Below are 25360 nucleotides of genomic sequence, written 5' to 3' on the forward strand. Positions count from 1 at the left end.
CAAATATCAACTTATGATATAGACACAATTGTGCAATCGACTCTGATTTTGGCAGAGATTTCTTATGAACGACTGGAGAAGATTTTGTTGCTTCTCCTCTCACACAAACACAGACAAAAACACACTCAATTTCATTCTTCACACACAAACAGACATTCCATTTAATTCTTCACGCACATTACATATATATCTTGTCATTCTTTAAACAAAAACAGACATTCCATTTCATTATTCATGCACATTACAGATATTTCATGTCATTCTTCACACTCAAACAGACATTCCATTTCATGTTTCACACACAGACAGACATTTCATTTCATTCTTCACACAAATTACAGATATTTCATGTCATTCATCACACACAAACAGACATTCCATTTCATTCTTCACACATGCAGTACACATATTTCTCGTCATACTTCATACACAAATAGACATTCCATTTCATTCTTCACACACAAACAGACATTCCACTTCATTCTTCACACAGAAACAGACATTCCATTTCATTCTTCACACACAAACAGACATTCCACTTCATTCTTCACACACAAACAGACATTCCATTTCATTCTTCACACACAAACAGACATTCCACTTCATTCTTCACACACAAACAGACATTCCATTTCATTCTTCATACACAAACAGACATTCCATTTGATTCTTCACACACAAACAGACATTCCACTTCATTCTTCACACACAAACATACATTCCACTTCATTCTTCACACACAAACAGACATTCCATTTCATTCTTCATACACAAACAGACATTCCATTTCATTCTTCATACACAAACAGACATTCCAATTCATTATTCATACACATTACAGATATTTCATGTCATTCTTCACACTTAAACAGACATTCTATTTCATGTTTCACACACAGACAGACATTTCATTTCATTCTTCACACAAATTGCAGATATTTCATGTCATTCATCACACAAAAAACAGACATTCCATGTCATTATTCACACACATTACAGATATTTCTTGTCATTATTCATACACAAACAGACATTCCATTTCATTCTTCACACACAAAGTGACATTCAATTTAATTCATCAAACACATTACAGATATTTCATTGCATTTTTCACACAAAACAGGCATTCCATCTTTTATTTCATTTTTCACACAGAATTAAACATTCAATTTCATTCTTCACATTTTGTTATTCTATATTGCTCCTAATCACAGGGACCACAGTGAGTGAGTGAGTGAGTGAGTTGGGGTTTGCTTTCTTTATTGTCACAGCATGTCCGATAGTCTGTCTCACAGTCCTTGAACCACATTATTTTCCCTACTGCCAAGCCCAATCTGCAGTGATAAACCCTACATAAAGCAAGTCTAGATTTCCTCAGGTTCATCTGAATCTCTGGTCTCCCTGGGGCTCCTTCTCAATGTAAATGGGCTTGCTAGTTACTATCAAAATTATATATATAGTGAGACTAAGCGTTAGTCTACATGTCCGAGGAAGGTGGAGAAGTCGGAAGTTTACCCACTGACTTGTGCCTGATGGTGGTCAAACAAACAAACTAACTATAATGGCTATAGGTATAGGTTGCTTCTGTTCACTTCCTTGTACTTCCAAGTGATCTACTTCAGAGACCATGGACATATGTCAGCTGCCAATGGTATGAACTCTAATTCCAAGCAGAAGGTGATCTACTTCAGAGACCATGGACATATGTCAGCTGCTGTACGGGTATCTAACTAAAGGGAATACTTCCAAGCAGAAGGTGATCTCCTTCAGAGACCATGGACATATGTCATCTGCTGTACGTGTATCTAACTAAAGGGAATACTTCCAAGCAGAAGGTGATCTCCTTCAGAGACCATGGACATATGTCAGCTGCTGTACGTGTATCTAACTAAAGGGAATACTTCCAAGCAGAAGGTGATCTCCTTCAAAGACCATGGACATATGTCAGCTGCTGTACCTGTATCTAACTAAAGGGAATAGGGACAGCAAGCATCAGGCAGAGCTGGAGGACTCTGTGAACTAGCACTAGGGTCCTGAGGGGGCAACTGCTTACCTAGTCAGATAGATCATACATCAACAGACAATAAGTTGGTACTGTAAGTTGGGGAGTTTGTAGTACACTGAGCAACTGGCTGCTAAGTCAAATAGATCATTCATCAACAGACAATAAGTAGGTGCTGTAGGTCGGGGAGTTTGTAGTGTGGGGCAACTGGTTACTAAGTCACATATATCGTTCACCAACAGACAATAAGTAGGTGCTGTAAGTTGGGGAGTTTGTAGTGTGGGGCAACTGGTTACTAAGTCAAATAGATCATTCATCAACAGACAATAAGTAGGTGCTGTAGGTCGGGGAGTTTGTAGTGTGGGGCAACTGGTAACTAAGTCACATATATCGTTCACCAACAGACAATAAGTTGGTGCTGTAAGTTGGGGAGTTTGTAGTGTGGGGCAACTGGTTACTAAGTCACATATATCGTTCACCAACAGACAATAAGTTGGTGCTGTAAGTTGGGGAGTTTGTAGTGTGGGGCAACTGGTTACTAAGTCAAATATATCGTTCACCAACAGACAATAACTTGGTGCTGTAAGTTGGGGAGTTTGTAGTGTGGGGCAACTGGAAGTCAAATATATTGTTCACCAACAGACAAAAAGTTGGTGCTGTAAGTTGGGGAGTTTGTAGTGTGAGGAACTGGTTACTAAGTCAAATATATCGTTCACCAACAGACAATAAGTTGGTGCTGTAAGTTGGGGAGTTTGTAGTGTGGGGCAACTGGTTACTAAGTCAAACATATCGTTCACCAACAGACAATAACTTGGTGTTGTAAGTTGGGGAGTTTGTAGTGTGGGGCAACTGGTTACTAAGTCAAATATATCGTTCACCAACAGACAATAAGTTGGTGCTGTAAGTTGGGGAGTTTGTAGTGTGGGGCAACTGGTTACTAAGTCACATATATCATTCATCAACAGACATTAAGTTGGTGCTGTAAGTTGGGGAGTTTGTAGTGTGGGGCAACTGGTTACTATTTATATATCGTTCACCAACAGACAATAAGTTGGTGCTGTAAGTTGGGGAGTTTGTAGTGTGGGGCAACTGGTTACTAAGTCACATATATCATTCAACAACAGACAATAAGTTGGTGCTGTAAGTTGGGGAGTTTGTAGTGCAGGGCAACTGGTTACTAAGTCACATATATCGTTCAACAACAGACAATAAGTTGGTGCTGTAAGTTGGGGAGTTTGTAGTGTGGGGCAAATGGTTACTCAGTCACATATATCGTTCATCAACAGACAATAAGTTGGTGCTGTAAGTTGGGGAGTTTGTAGTGCAGGGCAACTGGTTACTAAGTCACATATATCGTTCAACAACAGACAATAAGTTGGTGCTGTAAGTTGGGGAGTTTGTAGTGTGGGGCAAATGGTTACTAAGTCACATATATCGTTCAACAACAGACAATAAGTTGGTGCTGTAAGTTGGGGAGTTTGTAGTGTGGGGCAACTGGTTACTCAGTCACATATATCGTTCACCAACAGACAATAAGTTGGTGCTGTAAGTTGGGGAGTTTGCAGTGTGGGGCAACTGGTTCCTAAGTCACATATATCGTTCACCAACAGACAATAAGTTGGTGCTGTAAGTTGGGGAGTTTGTAGTGTGGGGCAACTGGTTACTATTTATATATCGTTCATCAACAGACAATAAGTTGGTGCTGTAAGTTGGGGAGTTTGTAGTGTGGGGCAACTGGCTGCTAAGTCACATATATTGTTCACCAACAGACAATAAGTTGGTGCTGTAAGTTGGGGAGTTTATAGTGTGGGGCAACTTGTTACTCAGTCACATATATCGTTCAACAACAGACAATAAGTTGGTGCTGTAAGTTGGGGAGTTTGTAGTGTGGGGCCACTGGTTACTAAGTCACATATATCGTTCGCCAACAGACATTAAGTTGGGGAGTTTGTAGTGCAGGGCAACTGGTTACTAAGTCAAATATATTGTTCATCAACAGACAATAAGTTGGTGCTGTAAGTTGGGGAATTTGTAGTGTGGGGCAACTGGTTACTAAGTCACATATATCGTTCACCAACAGACAATAACTTGGTGCTGTAAGTTGGGGAGTTTGTAGTGTGGGGCAACTGGTTACTAAGTCACATATATCATTCACCAACAGACAATAAGTTGGTGCTGTAAGTTGGGGAGTTTGTAGTGTGGGGCAACTGGTTACTAAGTCACATATATCGTTCACCAACAGACAATAAGTTGGTGCTGTAAGTTGGGGAGTTTGTAGTGTGGGGCAACTGGTTACTAAGTCAAATATATCGTTCAACAACAGACAATAAGTTGGGGAGTTTGTAGTGTGGGGCAACTGGTTACTAAGTCACATATATCGTTCACCAACAGACAATAAGTTGGTGCTGTAAGTTGGGGAGTTTGTAGTGTGGGGCAACTGGTTACTAAGTCAAATATATCGTTCAACAACAGACAATAAGTTGGGGAGTTTGTAGTGCAGGGCAACTGGTTACTAAGTCACATATATCGTTCACCAACAGACAATAAGTTGGGGAGTTTGTAGTGCAGGGCAACTGGCTGCTAAGTCACATATATTGTTCATCAACAGACAATAAGTTGGTGCTGTAAGTTGGGGAGTTTGTAGTGTGGGGCAACTGGTTACTAAGTCACATATATCGTTCACCAACAGACAATAAGTAGGTGCTGTAAGTTGGGGAGTTTGTAGTGTGGGGCAACTGGTTACTAAGTCACATATATCGTTCACCAACAGACAATAAGTTGGTGCTGTAAGTTGGGGAGTTTGTAGTGTGGGGCAACTGGTTACTAAGTCAAATATATCGTTCAACAACAGACAATAAGTTGGGGAGTTTGTAGTGTGTGGCAACTGGTTACTAAGTCACATATATCGTTTTCCAACAGACAATAAGTTGGTGCTGTAAGTTGGGGAGTTTGTAGTGTGGGGCAACTGGTTACTAAGTCAAATATATCGTTCAACAACAGACAATAAGTTGGGAGTTTGTAGTGCAGGGCAACTGGTTACTAAGTCACATATATCGCTCACCAACAGACAATAAGTTGGGGAGTTTGTAGTGCAGGGCAACTGGCTGCTAAGTCACATATATTGTTCATCAACAGACAATAAGTTGGTGCTGTAAGTTGGGGAGTTTGTAGTGTGGGGCAACTGGTTACTAAGTCACATATATTGTTCACCAACAGACAATAAGTAGGTGCTGTAAGTTGGGGAGTTTGTAGTGTGGGGCAACTGGTTACTAAGTCAAATATATCGTTCATCAACAGACAATAAGTAGGTGCTGTAAGTTGGGGAGTTTGTAGTGTGGGGCAACTGGTTACTAAGTCAAATATATCGTTCAACAACAGACAATAAGTAGGTGCTGTAAGTTGGGGAGTTTGTAGTGTGGGGCAACTGGTAACTAAGTCACATATATTGTTCACCAACAGACAATAAGTAGGTGCTGTAAGTTGGGGAGTTTGTAGTGTGGGGCAACTGGTTACTAAGTCACATATATCGTTCACCAACAGACAATACGTAGGTGCTGTAAGTTGGGGAGTTTGTCATGTGGGGCATCTGCCACTGTACAACACTGAAACCTGACCCTCCAGGGATTAACTACCTACTCACCCCACACAGTCCTAACACTGCACAATATCACAAGTAACACAAAGTTTGCAACTCACCTTCTAGTTAAATCTTAAGTCACAGAAAACGGCAGAAAAGAAATCCAGGCCTTGTTTACAAGTGAGGCAGTGTAGACAATGTTCCACATGGAATGACAACCAGCTGTCTAGTGCTGCTGCCGCTAACCCCCTGCTTCACTCCCTACCAGCACCACTAATTAATTATTCCCTTCCTCTGAAGGGAGAGTGAGAATCCGAGCTATGTTCCCAAAATAGAGGGGTAATCATCCCTGCTGCTGTATCTGAGAGTGAGGCTGCTGGCTGCCAACACACGCTCTCATACTTAATATGGCCAAAGCTAAATGAGGGGAAGGGAGGTGGGTTTGTTGGTGGGTTTCTCCACTGGGACAGGAAGTTGTGTCTGATGGGGGACAGAGTGGGGTTTGTGTGAAGCTTGGTTCTCATGGAGGACATGGGTGTTGTGTTGACCTGGGTCACAAAGCTTGTCACATTCCTTGGCAGGAGGTCAAACTGGAAGCCAAGGGAGATAACTGTGGTAGCTGGGAGTGACCATGTGTTCCTGTGTGGTCAAGCATTGTTTCCTGATGCCACAAGGATTGTTGTTGTGGAGATACAGGACTTCAGTCACAGCTGAGGCCATTGGCTCTTTGTTTCATACAAATCTTAATGAATTGCTAGACATCTTCTCACATGTCAAAATTTTAATGTTGGAAACTTGATATTTCAATAGAAGTTATAAACAATATGCATAACTGATAAAGCATAGGCAGATAAAATAAATATAAAATTGTTTTGAATGGCAAATATTCTTGTTTCAGTAAAAAGGCATGTTGAACTACAGCCTTCTATTGGTAGCATGTACAGGGCAATGTTTGATGGTAAAGTGGGGGGCTTGAACAGTCTCACAGTGGGGAGGGGGAGCATCTGTTGTTTGATGGTGTGAGTAATTGCAGGAAGCATGTGCTGCAGTCATCATGACATCACGGCCTGGCATCACCGCTAGCTGTTTCATGTGTATGTGCGTAGTTGGGAAGACTTAGCCATTAGACAGTACAGGAAGCGGTCTGCTGTGGGTGGGTGTAGTTGGGAAGACTTAGCCATTAGACAGTACAGGAAGCGGTCTGCTGTGGGTGGGTGTAGTTGGGAAGACTTAGCCATTAGACAGTACAGGAAGCGGTCTGCTGTGGGTGGGTGTAGTTTTCTCACACTCATGAAGATATGTAACAATACACATTTATAACAGATCTTACCTAGGTGGGGGTCATAAGGGGGGTACCCAGATGGGATTACCCCTCATACCAACTACTAACCACCACCCCCAACCACCCCCCCTCCCATGTTGCATGTCCAGTAAAACCTGCCCAGCAGTGACCTATGAGTGGTGGGTGCATATTTTAGAAAGCCTTGGGACTCTTCTGATAACTTAAAAATGGCTTGTTTCCAAAGTGCTGAGAGTGTTGGCTGTCCTGAGAACATGTGTTGTGAATGAAACATGGTTGTACTGCAGCAGTAAGAAAAACAGTTTGAGGTCTTGTCCCGAACCCAATCACATGCAACAACACCTTGTCCTTCAATAGCAGAGCCGCAATAACTCGATGTTCCACCGTGACTTGCATATGTAAATATCCAATAATAAAAAAAGAGATAATTAAAAAAAATGCAACTGGCATGGCATGCTTACACACTGCATCTATAGTCAGTCCGACAAACACTCAGATCATCACACAACTACCATCCTCATCACAAGTCTCAGATCAATGGAAGATATATACCACACACCTTCTGCTTCCATCCTAGTCACAAGTCTCAGATCAATGGAAGATATATACCACACACCTTCTACTTCCATCCTAGTCACAAGTCTCAGATCAGTGGAAGATATATACCACACACCTTCTGCTTCCATCCTAGTCACAAGTCTCAGATCAGTGGAAGATATATATACCACACACCTTCTACTTCCATCCTAGTCACAAGTCTCAGATCAGTGGAAGATATATACCACACACCTTCTGCTTCCATCCTAGTCACAAGTCTCAGATCAGTGGAAGATATATACCACACACCTTCTGCTTCCATCCTAGTCACAAGTCTCAGATCAGTGGAAGATATATACCACACACCTTCTGCTTCCATCCTAGTCACAAGTCTCAGATCAGTGGAAGATATATACTACACACCTTCATCCTAGTCACCAGATCAGTGGAAGATATCCATCCTAGTCACAAGTCTCAGATCAGTGGAAGAAGATATACCACACACCTTCTGCTTCCATCCTAGTCACAAGTCTCAGATCAGTGGAAGATATATATCACACACCTAGTCTACTTCCATCCTAGTATATACCACACACCTTCTACTTCCATCCTAGTCACAAGTCTCAGATCAGTGGAAGATATATACCACACACCTTCTGCTTCCATCCTAGTCACAAGTCTCAGATCAGTGGAAGATATATACCACACACCTTCTGCTTCCATCCTAGTCACAAGTCTCAGATCAGTGGAAGATATATACCACACACCTTCTGCTTCCATCCTAGTCACAAGTCTCAGATCAGTGGAAGATATATACCACACACCTTCTACTTCCATCCTAGTCACAAGTCTCAGATCAGTGGAAGATATATACCACACACCTTCTACTTCCATCCTAGTTCTCATGCTGTTGATCACTGTATTGTCTGGTCCAGACTCGATTATTTACAGACCACCGCCATATAGCTGGAATATTGCTGAGCGGGGTGTAAAACTAAACTCACTCATTCACTCCATCCTAGTCACAAGATTCAGATCAGTGGAAGAAATATAAAATCTTACATACATGAAGGGCAGAAGTGTATTACTAGAGAGTTATCTCCCCTTCCTCAGAATCACAGTAACAGAAGACCAAAAGCTAACTCAAGTGCCACACACAGAAAATGTCTCGTCCTGAGGTCTGTGGTGACCTGTCAACAGGTTTATAGCTCACAGGTCTACAGGTCAATAGCATGTGGTCTACAGGTCAGTAGTATGTGGTCTACAGGTCAGTAGCATGTGGTCTACAGGTCAGTAGTGTGTGGTCTACAGGTCAGTAGTATGAGGTCTACAGGTCAGTAGTGTGTGGTCTACAGATCAGTAGTGTGCAGTCTACAGGTCAGTAGTGTGTGGTCTACAGGTCAGTAGTGTGAGGTCTACAGGTGAGTAGTGTGTGGTTTACAGGTCAGTAGTGTGTGGTCTACAGGTCAGTAGTGTGTGGTCTACAGGTCAGTAGTGTGTGGTCTACAGGTCAGTAGTGTGTGGTCTACAGGTCAGTAGTGTGTGGTTTACAGGTCAGTAGTGTCTGGTCTACAGGTCAGTAGTGTGTGGTCTACAGGTGAGTAGTGTGTGGTCTACAGGTCAGTAGTGTGTGGTCTACAGGTCAGTAGTGTGTGGTCTACAGATCAGTAGTGTCTGGTCTACAGGTCAGTAGTGTGTGGTCTACAGGTCAGTAGCGTGTGGTCTACAGACCAGTAGTGTGTGGTCTACAGGTCAGTAGTGTGTGGTGTACAGGTCAGTAGTGTGTGGACAGGTCAGTAGTAGTGTGGTCTACAGGTCAGTAGTGTGTGTGGTCTACAGGTCAGTAGTGTGTGGTCTACAGGTCAGTAGTGTGTGGTCTACAGGTCAGTAGTGTGTGGTCTACAGGTCAGTAGTGTTTTACAGGTCAGTAGTGTGTGGTGTACAGGTCAGTAGTGTGTGGTGTACAGGTCAGTAGTGTGTGGTGTACAGGTCAGTAGTGTGTGGTGTACAGGTCAGTAGTGTGTGGTGTACAGGTCAGTAGCTTGTGGTCTACAGGTCAGTAGTGTGAGGTCTACAGGTCAGTAGTATCAGGTCTACAGGTCATGAGGTCTACAGGTCAGTAGTATCAGGTCTACAGGTCAGTAGAATGTAGTCTACAGGTCAGTAGTATCAGGTCTACAGGTCAGTAGAATGTAGCCTACAGGTCAGTAGAATGTGGCCTACAGGTCAGTAGAATGTAGCCTACAGGTCAGTAGCATGGTGCCAGCTTGACACCCTCTGTTTTACATACCAATATACAATCTATTGGAAGGAAGATACTCTGTTGGACACCTATCTGTTTGTTGTAGTGGTAAAGAATTAATCAAATTAATATGAATTTTCAAGTTAAAGAATAACTCTATCTGGGAATAATGTGAATTCTAGTAGGCCACACATCATTGCAGCCATCATTCTTATATATCAGTCATTCCTGGCAGCTTGTTTCTGAGGTAGTTCAGCTTCCTTTCTTCCACAGAACCCATTTGTGTAGGACTCTAAATACTCCTCATTCTATTGAGCACTGCAGTCTGCAAGATACGACAACTTTACCCCTACATAATATGAACCAGACCTACCTTTCTTTCCTTTATTGCCGGGTTTCATCTTCTTCTGCTCATGTGGCTGTGCTGTAACCACGGCCACGGGTCGTGTAGGTTCCAGCTCTGGTTCCGGTTCCATGTCTAATGGTGGAGGGGGAGGTAACTCTTCCACAGGCATTTCCTTAGTTGTGTCATCACGACCTGCACCATGGATTCGGATAATGATAATGACTCACAATGGTGATGTACATGCCACGATGCTTCATTACCTAGTCAGCAGAGTTCAGCTGAACCAACTCTGGCATAGATCACTAGAATATGTGACAGTACTAGAATATACATACCGGTACTACATCACTACAGTTTACAGAAGAATTGTTCCACTTATAATTCATGAAGAATATGGTACAATTAAAGAGAATAAAATATTATCAACATCAACTTAATTGCCTTTTTGTGAAACATGTTTTTAAACCCACGGTTTTAACTTGAATGAAATTTTAAAAGTCCATGGTTTTGTGTTGTCTTTAATCCTAGTTGTCCTTCAAGAGCACCCCACAGGAGTTATTTCCCCTTACAGAAGCGTGGGGAAACCTCATAATGTTTCCTCGGGTACCTGGGACCTGGATGGGTTAGCCTCATGGGTAGTATTCATCTGTTGATGTAGAGTGTGAGATCAATAAAACTCTGTCATCTTGGACCTGAAATCTTCATAACGTCCCTCTGGAGGATAAACTAGGCGTTGACTGGTGTCAAATCTCTCCTACATATTTCTCCTTCTTCTCTTACTTGTCTGAGGATGTATGAGGAACCCACCATTCCCCAAGAAATCTGGCAGATATTGAAAGTCATCTACACTGGCATCCACGTCATCATTTGGGAAAAGGAAATCGTCCATAAAACTGTGAATTCTTACTTGCTGTAGATGTAAATACAGGGGTTGGAGCTGTCATAATCATGAATAGCCACAGAGTGACTGGTAGTCTGAACAGCAGAAGCTGGAACTGGTAGAGCCTTCCAGTGACAGAAAATCGTAGCTATCTCTGAGAGTCCGGAACATGTAGACATCATTTCTGCTAGTCTGTGGAGATCATAGTGTCCAATATAGAGATGATCTGTCTGAGGTTCCATATGAACTCAGGTACCAATAGTTGAGGATCTTCCGAAGGTCTGTTGAATCCTTGTTGGGACGAGAAATCCTGGTTGATGAGCACCTTCCTGTCCTAGAGCTTGTCCACCACCACCCCCACCACCCAGTCGGTGGAACATCCAAGAGCTCGTCTATGGCTGGCATCGTCACACCCCCAGTCGGTGGAACATCCTAACTTCCTCTGATTTAAGCACTTCCCACTGAAGGGCTTATCAGCCAGGGGTTTAGAATACAACATGTTCCTCGTCTCTGATGGATGAACGTAACTGATGCTGATCCCTCCTCAACAATGTAAACTGCAGGATTCGCTAGAAGGGACTTGGAATCAAACACCGCCTTCGCCATGCTGCCTAATAGCCATGCATCACCTGTAGAGTATCTTAACAGGTGATGGATCATCCCAGTTTCAATAGTAACTTGTAGTCTGAATTCCCAAGAAAATACAATAGACCTTGAATATTGGGAATAAGCCTTACTCTCTCATCAAAATTCCTGATTCTCCCTTAGATTTTCAGGTATTTTAACAACGAAACCTTGAAATCCTTGATCAAGGAAAGGGGATTTGACTAGTTATTATCTCTTATCAGACACAACACAAGTCCTACACTAACAGTACAACACAAGTCATGTACTGACAGTACAATACAAGTCCTGTACTGACAGTCCAACACAAATCCTATACTGACAGTACAACACAAGTCCTATACTGACAGTACAACACTCATCCTGTCCTGACAGTCCAACACAAGTCCTGTACTGACAGTACAACACAAGTCCTATACTGACAGTACAACACAAGTCCTACACTAACAGTACAACACAAGTCATGTACTGACAGTACAACACAAGTCCTATACTGACAGTACAACACAAGTCCTGTACTGACAGTCCAACACAAGTCCCTATACTGACAGTACAACACAAGTCCCTATACTGACAGTACAAGTCACAAGTCCTATACTGACAGTACAACACAAGTCCTATACTGACAGTGACAAGGCGATTTAACACTTCCCACTGAAGGGCTTATCAGCCAGGGGTTTAGAATACAACATGTTCCTCCTCTCTGATGGATGAACGTAAGTCTGATGCTGACAGTCAACACAATGTAAACTGCAGTCCAACACTAGAAGGGACTTGAAGTCAACACAAGTCCTGTACTGCCATGCTGCAACACAAGCCATGCATCACCTGAGAGTATCTTAACAAGTGATGGACTGACAGTTTCAATAGTAACTTGTGTAATTCCCAAGTAAAATACAATAGACCTTGAATATTGGGAATAAGCCTTACACAAGTCCTGTACTGACAGTCAACATTCTGATTCTCCCTTAGTACAACACAAGTCCTGTACTGACAGTACAACACAAGTCCTATACTGAAATCCTATACTGACCAACACAAGACCTGTACTGACAGTACAATTAAGTATCATATACTGACAGTACAACACAAGTCTCCTGTACTGACAGTACAACACAAGTCCTATACTGACAGTCCTATACTGACACACAAGTCCTATACTGACAGTACAACACTCATCCTGTACTGACAGTCCAACACAAGTCCTGTACTGACAGTACAACACAAGTCCTATACTGACAGTACAACACAAGTCCTATACTGACAGTACAACACAAGTCCTGTACTGACAGTCCAACACAAGTCCTATACTGACAGTACAACACAAGTCCTATACTGACAGTACAACACAAGCCCTATACTGATTTAAGCACTTCCCACTGAAGGGCTTATCAGCCAGGGGTTTAGAATACAACATGTTCCTCGTCTCTGATGGATGAACGTAACTGATGCTGATCCCTCCTCAACAATGTAAACTGCAGGATTCGCTAGAAGGGACTTGGAATCAAACACCGCCTTCGCCATGCTGCCTAATAGCCATGCATCACCTGTAGAGTATCTTAACAGGTGATGGATCATCCCAGTTTCAATAGTAACTTGTAGTCTGAATTCCCAAGAAAATACAATAGACCTTGAATATTGGGAATAAGCCTTACTCTCTCATCAAAATTCCTGATTCTCCCTTAGATTTTCAGGTATTTTAACAACGAAACCTTGAAATCCTTGATCAAGGAAAGGGGATTTGACTAGTTATTATCTCTTATCAGACACAACACAAGTCCTACACTAACAGTACAACACAAGTCCTGTACTGACAGTACAACACAAGTCCTGTATACTGACAGTCCAACACAAGTCCTGTACTGACAGTACAACACAAGTCCTATACTGACAGTACAACACAAGTCCTGTACTGACAGTACAACACAAGTCCTGTACTGACAGTACAACACAAGTCCTGTACTGACAGTCCAACACAAGTCCTACACTAACAGTACAACACAAGTCATGTACTGACAGTACAATACAAGTCCTGTACTGACAGTCCTGTAACACAAGTCAAGTCCTGACAGTACAACACAAGTCCTGTACTGACAGTACAACACAAGTCCTATACTGACAGTCCAACACAAGTCCTGTACTGACAGTACAACACAAGTCCTATACTGACAGTACAACACAAGCCCTATACTGACAGTACAACACAAGTCCTGTACTGACAGTACAACACAAGTCCTGTACTGACAGTACAACACAAGTCCTATACTGACAGTACAACACAAGTCCTGTACTGACAGTCCAACACAAGTCCTGTACTGACAGTACAACAGTACAACACAAGTCCATATACTGACAGTACAACACAAGTCCTGTACTGACAGTCCAACACAAGTCCTGTACAACACAGTTGTACTGACAGTACAACACAAGTCCTATACTGACAGTACAACACAAGTCCTGTACTGACAGTCCAACACAAGTCCTATACTGACAGTCCAACACAAGACCTGTACTGACAGTACAACACAAGTCATATACTGACAGTACAACACAAGCCCTATACTGACAGTACAACACAAGTCCTGTACTGACAGTCCAACACAAGTCCTGTACTGACAGTACAACACTCATCCTGTACTGACAGTACAACACAAGTCCTATACTGACAGTACAACACAAGTCCTATACTGACAGTACAACACAAGTCCTATACTGACAGTACAACACAAGCCCTATACTGACAGTCCAACACAAGTCCTGTACTGACAGTCCAACATAAGTCCTATACTGACAGTACAACACAAGTCCTGTACTGACTGTCCAACACAAGTCCTATACTGACAGTACAACACAAGTCCTGTACTGACAGTACAACACAAGTCCTATACTAACAGTACAACACAAGTCCTATACTGACAGTACAACACAAGTCCTGTACTGACAGTACAACACAAGTCCTGTACTGACAGTACAACACAAGTCCTATACTGACAGTACAACACAAGTCCTGTACTGACAGTCCAACACAAGTCCTATACTGACAGTACAACACAAGTCCTATACTGACAGTACAACACAAGTCCTGTACTGACAGTCCAACACAAGTCCTATACTGACAGTACAACACAAGTCCTGTACTGACAGTACAACACAAGTCCTATACTGACAGTACAACACAAGTCCTATACTGACAGTACAACACAAGTCCTATACTGACAGAACAACACAAGTCCTGTACTGACAGTACAACACAAGTCCTATACTGACAGTACAACTTGATACCAATCGATGTCTTTTTCATTACGCAAGTGATTTTTTAAAATATATTCCGTATGCATTTGTTTTAAACTTTTTGCGTATCTAACATTTTAAATGCGTAATTGGTATGCAACGATTATTTTTCGATGCGTAATTAGAAATTTTCTATTGGTATTTTACCCAGATATGCAGCTTATCTGGGCTTCTGCCTAGTAGGCAGAGTCACAAGGCAGACACATGTAAACTCACAAGGCAGACACATGTAAACTCACAAGGCAGACACATGTAAACTCACCAGGCAGACACATGTAAACTCACAAGGCAGGCACATGTAAACTCACCATCCTTGTAGATGTCCACAGCATTGGGAGTGGGGCGGAGGCGGAAGTTGAGCGGGGAGGAACCACCACTGTTGTCCATCACTGGTTGCATTGGTGGAACAGGGGCAGCTGCTGCAACAGGAACAATACCAATCTATATGTCATCTTAGTACCACAGGGCAGTGATTAACACCTGAGTGTGGAACAGGGGCAGTTGCTGCAACAGGAACAATACCAATCTATATGTCATCTTAGTACCACAGGGCAGTGATTAACACCTGAGTGTGGAACAGGGGCAGCTGCTGCAACAGGAACAATACCAATCTATATGTCATCTTAGTACCACAGGGCAGTGATTAACACCTGAGTGTGGAACAGGGGCAGTTGCTGCAACAGGAACAATACCAATCTATATGTCGTCTTAGTACCACAGGGCAATGATTAACACCTGAGTGTGGAACAGATACAGAGTAGTGATTAACACCTGAGTGTGAAACAGATACAGGGTACTGATTAACACCTGAGTGTGGAACAGATACAGGGTAGTGATTAACACCTGAGTGTGGAACAGATACAGGGTAGTGATTAACACCTGAGTGTGGAACAGATACAGGGCAGATTACAGGGCAGTGATTAACACCTGAGTGTGGAACAGATACAGGGCAGTGATTAACACCTGAGTGTGGAACAGATACAGGGCAGTGATTAACACCTGAGTGTGGAACAGAAACAGGGCAGTGATTAACACCTGAGTGTGGAACAGATACAGGGTAGTGATTAACACCTGAGTGTGGAACAGATACAGGGCAGTGATTAACACCTGAGTGTGGAACAGATACAGGGTAGTGATTAACACCTGAGTGTGGAACAGATACAGGGTAGGGATTAACACCTGAGTGTGGAACAGATACAGGGTAGGGATTAACACCTGAGTGTGGAACAGATACAGGGTAGTGATTAACACCTGAGTGTGGACCAGATACAGGGTAGTGATTAACACCTGAGTGTGGACCAGATACAGGGTAGTGATTAACACCTGAGTGTAGTATGGATACAGGACCATCATTTACAGTCAGTCATAGAACAAAGGGTTATTGTGGAGGCAAGCATTACCTACCCTGGGGGCTGTTGACCCTCTTCAGTTTGATATTGCCGATCTCTGCCATCAGCTGTGTGGCCTTGACCTCGTCCCCATTTTGTGCTGGCGGGTTGGGTCGGGTAACATCTCTGTCCTTGGCACGGGTAGCTTTGGCATTGCTGGTGGGTATGGTGGATATTGGGGAGGGGGGGGGAACAGCAGACACACCCCTATTGGCTGTGCCATCAAGTGGGGGTGGGGGCAGTGGGGGTGAAGGAGATCTACCCCTTGTTCTATCTTGTACCACAGCTTGGTACCGATCTTGTGGGGACACGGGTGGGGGTGGCGCGGGAAAGTTCGGTGGGGGAGGAACAGGGTGCTCCATTTTCATACCCTGATCTGGAATCTTGGGGCCCACTTTCAGACTGTGGAGTTTGGTGACCATCTTGGGGAGCCAGGACTGCGAGGAGACTGGGGGTGGGGCTGGGGCTGGGCTGGGGCTGGGGCTGGGGGTGGCCACTGATGGCATTGTTCTTCAGCTGCTGGATCTGTGAGGACACATTCACAGGGACAGTGCTGGGGCAAGGGTTTGGCGGGGGCACAGGAGGGGGCACTGGGTTTACTCGTCCTGTGTGAGGTGGGTATGGTGAACTGTGTAAACCATAGGGAGGTGTAGGTGAACGTCCATCATACACAGTAGAGTTCGGAACACAGTGTACCTGTTGGTAGGCAGACTGACTGTCCACTGGAAAGGTGGGTAAATCTGATTCCTCCTGATCAAGATGAATCCATCGAGCATAAGGGTTTTCACTTGAGTGAGAGCTACCTGTTGAGCCTGTGCGAGCCCGCTGGCCATTCAAGTCATTACCATTACAGTGTCCTTGACCTTGGTGTTTTGGTGATGCGGGGAAGCTTACTCCATAAGAAAATGGTTTGTTTTCCTGATGCCTTGGAGATCCTTGCTGGATTCCATGAATAATTTTCGTTTTCACCCGTGGTGACGTTGGAGCAGACGTCTGCCACTGACTGCTGGTGTCGTCAGGTTCGTTGTAGATGCCGGACGAAGCAGAGGAAGACTGAAATAATAATAATATGCTTGAGTCAGCTGAGGAAAAGTCACTGCTAATATGAACACACTTCTACTTCCGCGTGTGACAAATCCTGGTGGTATGTGCAGGCAGACATCACCAGGCGTTTCATACAGGAAAAAGTTGACAAACTAACGCTGGACAAATCAACAGAGCTCAGTAGTTTTTTTGCTGCATTCAGACCGCTATCTATTGACTGACATGAAAGTTGCTTGGCAACACTTCCCTGACCTGGGGCTCCTTTCAAGAAGCAACCTTTACCTAAGTTAACCTTAACTCCTATTTGTTAACATTGCATTCAGGTTACCTTAGTGACTTACAAACACCTTAGTGACTTACGATCACCTTAGTGACTTATGATCACCTTAGTGCTTGGTGAAAGGAGGCCCTGTCTAATCTAAAGCAGCTTCAATGGAACAAAGTCACCAACATTTGATTTTACTGAGTGTTATAACCCAGGTCAGAGTTCAGGTTTATTTTCCAAACAGATCCCTGACTCCTGCTTACAGAACTTAGACTAAAATGACAACAATAACACAAATAAAAACAAAAATACCAAAAAAGTAACAAGAGGAGGTAACGCCAATATCACCTAGGACTGCTTGCTGAATGTACCATGTATGTAGGCCAGACACTAAGGGGGTTGTCAACAAGAGGAGGTAACGCCAATATCACCTGGGACTGCTTGCTGAATGTACCATGTATGTAGGCCAGACACTAAGGAGGTTGTCAATAAGAGGAGGTAACGCCAATATCACCTAGGACTGCTTGCTGAATGTACCATGTATGTAGGCCAGACACTAAGGGGGTTGTCAATAAGAGGAGGTAACGCCAATATCACCTGGGACTGCTTGCTGAATGAACCATGTATGTAGGCCAGACACTAAGGGGTTGTCAATAAGAGGAGGTAACGCCAATATCACCTGGGACTGCTTGCTGAATGAACCATGTATGTAGGCCAGACACTAAGGGGGTTGTCAATAAGAGGAGGTAACGCCAATATCACCTGGGACTGCTTGCTGAATGAACCATGTATGTAGGCCAGACACTAAGGAGGTTGTCAATAAGAGGAGGTAACGCCAATATCACCTGGGACTGCTTGCTGAATGTACCATGTATGTAGGCCAGACACTAAGGAGGTTGTCAATAAGAGGAGGTAACGCCAATATCACCTGGGACTGCTTGCTGAATGTACCATGTATGTAGGCCAGACACTAAGGGGGTTGTCAATAAGAGGAGGTAACGCCAATATCACCTGGGACTGCTTGCTGAATGAACCATGTATGTAGGCCAGACACTAAGGAGGTTGTCAACAAAGGAGGTAACGCCAATATCACCTGGGACTGCTTGCTGAATGTACCATGTATGTAGGCCAGACACTAAGGAGGTTGTCAATAAGAGGAGGTAACGCCAATATCACCTAGGACTGCTTGCTGAATGTACCATGTATGTAGGCCAGACACTAAGGGGTTGTCAATAAGAGGAGGCCTTCAATATCACCTGGGACTGCTTGCTGAATGTACCATGTATGTAGGCCAGACACTAAGGGGTTGTCAATAAGAGGAGGTAACGCCAATATCACCTGGGACTGCTTGCTGAATGTACCATGTATGTAGGCCAGACACTAAGGGGGTTGTCAATAAGAGGAGGTAACGCCAATATCACCTGGGACTGCTTGCTGAATGAACCATGTATGTAGGCCAGACACTAAGGGGTTGTCAATAAGAGGAGGTAACGCCAATATCACCTAGGACTGCTTGCTGAATGTACCATGTATGTAGGCCAGACACTAAGGGGGTTGTCAATAAGAGGAGGTAACGCCAATATCACCTGGGACTGCTTGCTGAATGTACCATGTATGTAGGCCAGACACTAAGGGGGTTGTCAATAAGAGGAGGTAACACCAATATCACCTGGGACTGCTTGCTGAATGTACCATGTATGTAGGCCAGACACTAAGGGGGTTGTCAATAAGAGGAGGTAACGCCAATATCACCTGGGACTGCTTGCTGAATGAACCATGGTAGTAAACCAGATCCTAAGGGAGTTGAAAACAAGACGAGGTGACAGAGACCAAGGATACTACATACCATCGGCCTATGAAGAATTAATCAAACTCCAGACTCTATCAAAGATCCCAATCTACCCGTTGTTACTACTTAAACCACCTTGTTTATTGGCTTCATCTACAGTGCTATTTGTTGTGTTTAGTTCCCTCCTGGCCTCTTCCAATTATGTACCACTTGTTATTCAATTAAATGCTGTTGCTAATGTTAATCTGCTGCCTGTCACAACATACCATGTATATATGCCTCTCACTATTTGGTTGTAGTCACTTTTAGATTGATAACGATGTAAGAATCTACATCAAAACATCACTTAATGCAATCAATAACAAGTTGTCATCCAAAAGTTGTATGTTTCATTTTTGTGGCCCAGGATCTGAGATTGCAGATGTACTTGTAGCCATAACATTTCTATGTACATGTACTATACTTGGGTTTGAACCTTCTGATCCAAGGTCAACACTTGCCCACATGACCTAAGGATGAGTGAGTGAGTTGGGTTTTACACCACTTTTAGCAATATTCCATCAATATCATGGTGGTGACACCAGAAATGGGCTTCACACATTGCATCCATGTGGGGAATAGAACCATGGTCTTCAGCGTGACAAGTAAACACTGTAACCCACATGACCAGAGAGGTACACCCTATCAGCAAGCTGCTGACAGTTTAGATACTTTAGTTTAGAAAGTATTGTTGTACCAATAAGGTGGCAGAAGGAGTGTCTAGTCAACATGATTGCCCTTTAAAGGAACAAAGTTCGAACAAGATGATTGCCCATTGCAATAACTGAATCTGACCGTCAGCAGAAACATGGTTTAACTTAATGGTTGCCCATCAAAAGAGACAAATATAAACTGGACTTGCACACACCAGATCATACTTGAAATGTGTACTTGCTACAAGACTCCTATTCCTGAATATGCCTCTCTCGTAAAAGGACCCTGTGAACCACTCCCTAGATCAATAATAACAGTGCAGATTCTAACAGACAGCATGCACAGCAGAGTTCGTTCACCTCATGGAAGAGGCACTACAGCAGAAATGTGGATACCGTGTAGGTGTCAGGCAACATACAAAATGATCAACACACAATGAGATCTAACAAGACTTCTACAAAACAAACATTCCACAAGATACGAAGTCCACCAGTGCTCCTCTTCACCAGACCTCCACTCCACAAGCCCTCCTCAAGACACACACTCCATAACACCTACTCTCCATGAGACTGTCCTCTGCAAGAACACCTTCATCTTGCTTCCTGCTTGTCCTTCTGCTGGACACAGTACACTACAAGAACACCTTCATCTTGCTTCCTGCTTGTCCTACTGCTGGACACAGTACACAACAAGAACACCTTCATCTTGCTTCTTGCTTGTTCTACTGCTGGACACAGTACATTACAAGAACACCTTTATCTTGCTTCCTGCTTGTCCTACTGCTGGACACAGTACACAACAAGAACACCTTCATCTTGCTTCCTGCTTGTCCTACTGCTGGACACAGTACATTACAAGAACACCTTCATCTTGCTTCCTGCTTGTCCTACTGCTGGACACAGTACACAACAAGAACACCTTCATCTTGCTTCCTGCTTGTCCTACTGCTGGACACAGTACACAACAAGAACACCTTCATCTTGCTTCCTGCTTGTCCTACTGCTGGACACAGTACACAGCAAGAACACCTTCATCTTGCTTCCTGCTTGTCCTACTGCTGGACACAGTACACAACAAGAACACCTTCATCTTGCTTCCAGCTTGTCCTACTGCTGGACACAGTACACTACAAGAACATCTTCATGTTGGGTTCCTGCTTGTCCTACTGCTGGACACAGTACACTACAAGAACACCTTCATGTTGGGTTCCTGATGTCAATATGTCTGTCTGTGTGTGCAGGTGTGTTCTTTATGTCAATGTGTGTGTGTGTCTGTGTGTGTGTGTGTGTGTGTGTGTGTGGCGTGTGTGTGCGTGCGTGCGTGTGCATGTGTAGGTGTTGTATATGTCAATATGCCTGTCTGTGTGTGTGCAGGTGTCTTCCTCATGTCAATATGTCTGTCTGTGTGTGTGCAGGTGTGATCTTTATGTCAATATGTCTGTCTGTGTGTGTGCAGGTGTGTTCTTTATATCAGTATGTCTGTCTGTGTGCAGGTGTGATCTTTATGTCAATATGTCTGTCTGTCTGTGTGCAGGTGTGTTCTTTATGTCAGTATGTCTGTCTGTGTGTGCAGGTGTGATCTTTATGTCAATATGTCTGTGTGTGTGTGTGTGTGTGTGTGTGTGTCTCTGTGTGTGTGTGTGTGTGTGTGTTCTTTATGTCAATATGCCTGTCTGTGTGTGCAGGTGTGATCTTTATGTAAATATGCCTGTCTGTGTGTGTGCAGGTGTGATCTTTATGTCAATATGTCTGTCTGTGTGTGTGCAGGTGTGATCTTTATGTCAATTTGCCTGTCTGTGTGTGTGCAGGTGTCTTCTTCATGTCAATATGTCTGTCTGTGTGTGTGCAGGTGTGATCTTTATGTCAATATGTCTGTCTGTGTGTGCAGGTGTGATCTTTATGTCAATATGTCTCTGTGTGTGTGTGTGTGTGTGTGTGTGTGTGTGTCTGTGTGTGTGTGTGTGTGTGTGTGTGTTCTTTATGTCAATATGCCTGTCTGTGTGTGCAGGTGTGATCTTTATGTAAATATGCCTGTCTGTGTGTGTGCAGGTGTGATCTTTATGTCAATATGTCTGTCTGTGTGTGTGCAGGTGTGATCTTTATGTCAATTTGCCTGTCTGTGTGTGTGCAGGTGTCTTCTTCATGTCAATATGTCTGTCTGTGTGTGTGCAGGTGTGATCTTTATGTCAATATGTCTGTCTGTGTGTGTGCAGGTGTGTTCTTTATATCAGTATGTCTGTCTGTGTGCAGGTGTGATCTTTATGTCAATATGTCTGTCTGTCTGTGTGCAGGTGTGTTCTTTATGTCAGTATGCCTGTCTGTGTGTGCAGGTGTGATCTTTATGTCAATATGTCTGTCTGTGTGTGTGTGTTCTTTATGTCAATATGCCTGTCTGTGTGTGCAGGTGTGCTCTTTATGTCAATATGCCTGTCTGTGTGTGCAGGTGTGATCTTTATGTAAATATGCCTGTCTGTGTGTGTGCAGGTGTGATCTTTATGTCAATTTGCCTGTCTGTGTGTGTGCAGGTGTGATCTTTATGTCAATATGTCTGTCTGTCTGTGTGCAGGTGTGTTCTTTATGTCAGTATGCCTGTCTGTGTGTGCAGGTGTGATCTTTATGTCAATATGTCTGTCTGTGTGTGTGTGTTCTTTATGTCAATATGCCTGTCTGTGTGTGCAGGTGTGCTCTTTATGTCAATATGCCTGTCTGTGTGTGCAGGTGTGATCTTTATGTAAATATGCCTGTCTGTGTGTGTGCAGGTGTCTTCTTTATATCAGTATGTCTGTCTGTGTGTGTGCAGGTGTGATCTTTATGTCAATATGACTGTCTGTGTGTGTGCAGGTGTGTTCTTTATATCAGTATGTCTGTCTGTGTGCAGGTGTGATCTTTATGTCAATATGTCTGTCTGTCTGTGTGCAGGTGTGTTCTTTATGTCAGTATGCCTGTCTGTGTGTGCAGGTGTGATCTTTATGTCAATATGTCTGTCTGTCTGTGTGTGTTCTTTATGTCAATATGCCTGTCTGTGTGTGCAGGTGTGCTCTTTATGTAAATATGCCTGTCTGTGTGTGTGCAGGTGTGATCTTTATGTCAATATGTCTGCCTGTGTGTTTCTTTTGTAACTTACCCGAGGGGAGAAGGTGGACAGTCTAGTTTCCGGTGCACGTTCTGGAACATTGGGGGATGACGTTTGTCCACCTGGAAATAAAGATCAGATTAGTATCTTATCATCACCTTAGCAACAAACCCAACTACAAGATGTAAGTGTTTAGGTCCGAGTCTTACTACAAGGTGCTGGTGTTTAGACCAGTTTCACTACAAGGTGCTGGTGTTTAGACCAGTTTCACTACAAGGTGCTGGTGTTTAGACCAGTTTCACTACAAGGTGCTGGTGTTTAGACCAGTTTCACTACAAGGTGCTGGTGTTTAGACCAGTTTCACAACAAGGTGCTGGTGTTTAGACCAGTCTCACTACACGGTGCTGGTGTTTAGACCCAGTCTCACTACAAGGTGCTGGTGTTTAGACCAGTTTCACTACAAGGTGCTGGTGTTTAGACCAGTCTCACTACAAGGTGCTGGTGTTTAGACCAGTTTCACTACAAGGTGCTGGTGTTTAGACCAGTCTCACTACAAGGTGCTGGTGTTTAGACCAGTCTCACTACAAGGTGCTGGTGTTTAGACCAGTCTCACTACAAGGTGCTGGTGTTTAGACCAGTCTCACTACAAGGTGCTGGTGTTTAGACCAGTTTCACTACAAGGTGCTGGTGTTTAGACCAGTCTCACTACAAGGTGCTGGTGTTTAGACCCAGTCTCACTACAAGGTGCTGGTGTTTAGACCCAGTCTCACTACAAGGTGCTGGTGTTTAGACCCAGTCTCACTACAAGGTGCTGGTGTTTAGACCCAGTCTCACTACAAGGTGCTGGTGTTTAGACCCAGTCTCACTACAAGGTGCTGGTGTTTAGACCCAGTCTCACTACAAGGTGCTGGTGTTTAGACCCAGTCTCACTAGTCCCAGCTGGTGTTTAGACCCAGTCTCACTAAGGTGCTGGTGTTAGGTCCCAGTCTCACTACAAGGTGCTGGTGTTTAGAGCCAGTCTCACTACAAGGTGCTGGTGTTTAGTCCCAGTCTCACTACAAGGTGCTGGTGTTTAGGTGCTGGTGAGACCAGTTTCACTACAAGGTGCTGGTGTTTAGACCAGTCTCACTACAAGGTGCTGGTGTTTAGACCAGTTTCACTACAAGGTGCTGGTGTTTAGACCAGTCTCACTACAAGGTGCTGGTGTTTAGACCCAGTCTCACTACAAGGTGCTGGTGTTTAGACCCAGTCTCACTACAAGGTGCTGGTGTTTAGACCCAGTCTCACTACAAGGTGCTGGTGTTTAGACCAGTCTCACTACAAGGTGCTGGTGTTTAGACCAGTCTCACTACAAGGTGCTGGTGTTTAGACCAGTCTCACTACAAGGTGCTGGTGTTTAGACCAGTCTCACTACAAGGTGCTGGTGTTTAGACCCAGTCTCACTACACGGTGCTGGTGTTTAGACCCAGTCTCACTACAAGGTGCTGGTGTTTAGACCAGTCTCACTACAAGGTGTTGGTGTTTAGACCAGTTTCACTACAAGGTGCTGGTGTTTAGACCCAGTCTCACTACAAGGTGCTGGTGTTTAGACCAGTTTCACTACAAGGTGCTGGTGTTTAGACCAGTTTCACTACAAGGTGCTGGTGTTTAGACCAGTTTCACTACAAGATGTTGGTATTTAGAACCCAGTTTTAATCCATCCGCTTATGATGCACTCATCCACCAAGCCCAATCTACTGTATATACTCTGCTGTATAAACATCTCTTTATTCTTGGTACATCATTGGCTTCCCCGCCTGTCCTTTGTCTACTCTCTGGCATCATCAGCTTACTGCCAAGCCAATTATGTTAATTACGTTGTTTTCTTTGTTACATTGTTATATTCAGTATATATATATACTTCTTCATGTTCCATTCCTGCTTGACAACGGTACAAGAATCTGTATCGAAACGTCACACTCACGTTTAAAAAGAAGTTGTTATCCATAAAGTTTGTTCTATATTGTAACACAATATCAGTGTAAAGCTTCTGCAGCCACTAGATGATGAGTGATACAGTTTAGCAACACACACTGACACATCTATATCACCTATAGAAGTCAAACTATGAACATAAGAACTCCTCAAGTAAGAGGAAGTCTCAGATTTTCTTATTAAAAGTAAAAGTCTAAGAACTCAAAGAGGAACAGCCCAAGAACTTCTCAAGAGAAGCTTAAAAACACCTCAAGGAAAGGACCACCAAGAAGTCCTCAAGGAAAGGACCACCAAGAAGTCCTCAAGGAAGGGACACCTAGAAGTCCTCAAGGAAGG

General features: G+C 43.6%; 2 protein-coding genes and 1 long non-coding RNA gene across 6 annotated transcripts in view; all 3 read right to left on the bottom strand.

Annotated features, from left to right (window-relative positions):
• Positions 1 to 16710, bottom strand: part of LOC124281886 (vegetative cell wall protein gp1-like) — a 56911-nt gene extending 40201 nt beyond the window's left edge. For 2 of the 3 annotated variants that reach the window (XR_006899999.1, XM_046717905.1), the window contains exons 1-3: positions 16204 to 16710; positions 15108 to 15218; positions 10032 to 10196 (exon numbers count right to left, since the gene is read on the bottom strand). Coding sequence is in view for 2 of the 3 variants with exons in the window: in XM_046717905.1 (XP_046573861.1) it covers positions 10032 to 10196; positions 15108 to 15218; positions 16204 to 16693 (766 nt within the window). In the remaining variant the exon portion in view is untranslated. The remainder of the gene's footprint in view (positions 1 to 10031; positions 10197 to 15107; positions 15219 to 16203) is intronic. The other variant, XM_046717910.1, reaches the window with a different exon arrangement.
• On the bottom strand, positions 7609 to 8309 carry LOC124281918. The gene is made up of 3 exons (XR_006900003.1): positions 8013 to 8309; positions 7922 to 7978; positions 7609 to 7668 (listed from the first exon to the last, which is right to left on the bottom strand). It is a non-coding gene; the product is annotated as an uncharacterized LOC124281918 (long non-coding RNA).
• A 422-nt stretch (positions 16711 to 17132) lies between the features above and the next one.
• LOC124281868 (unconventional myosin-XVI-like) overlaps positions 17133 to 25360 on the bottom strand; it is a 186430-nt gene continuing 178202 nt past the window's right edge. For both annotated transcript variants that reach the window (XM_046717894.1, XM_046717886.1), the window contains 2 exons: positions 23102 to 23172; positions 17133 to 17240 (listed from right to left, as the gene is read on the bottom strand). In XM_046717894.1, the coding sequence (XP_046573850.1) occupies positions 17153 to 17240; positions 23102 to 23172 (159 nt within the window). In that variant the 3' untranslated portion in view covers positions 17133 to 17152. The remainder of the gene's footprint in view (positions 17241 to 23101; positions 23173 to 25360) is intronic.

Source organism: Haliotis rubra, unplaced genomic scaffold (assembly GCF_003918875.1).
Source record: "Haliotis rubra isolate DU_JTF1 unplaced genomic scaffold, ASM391887v1 Scf1082, whole genome shotgun sequence".
NCBI classification, from domain to species: Eukaryota; Metazoa; Mollusca; class Gastropoda; order Lepetellida; family Haliotidae; genus Haliotis; species Haliotis rubra.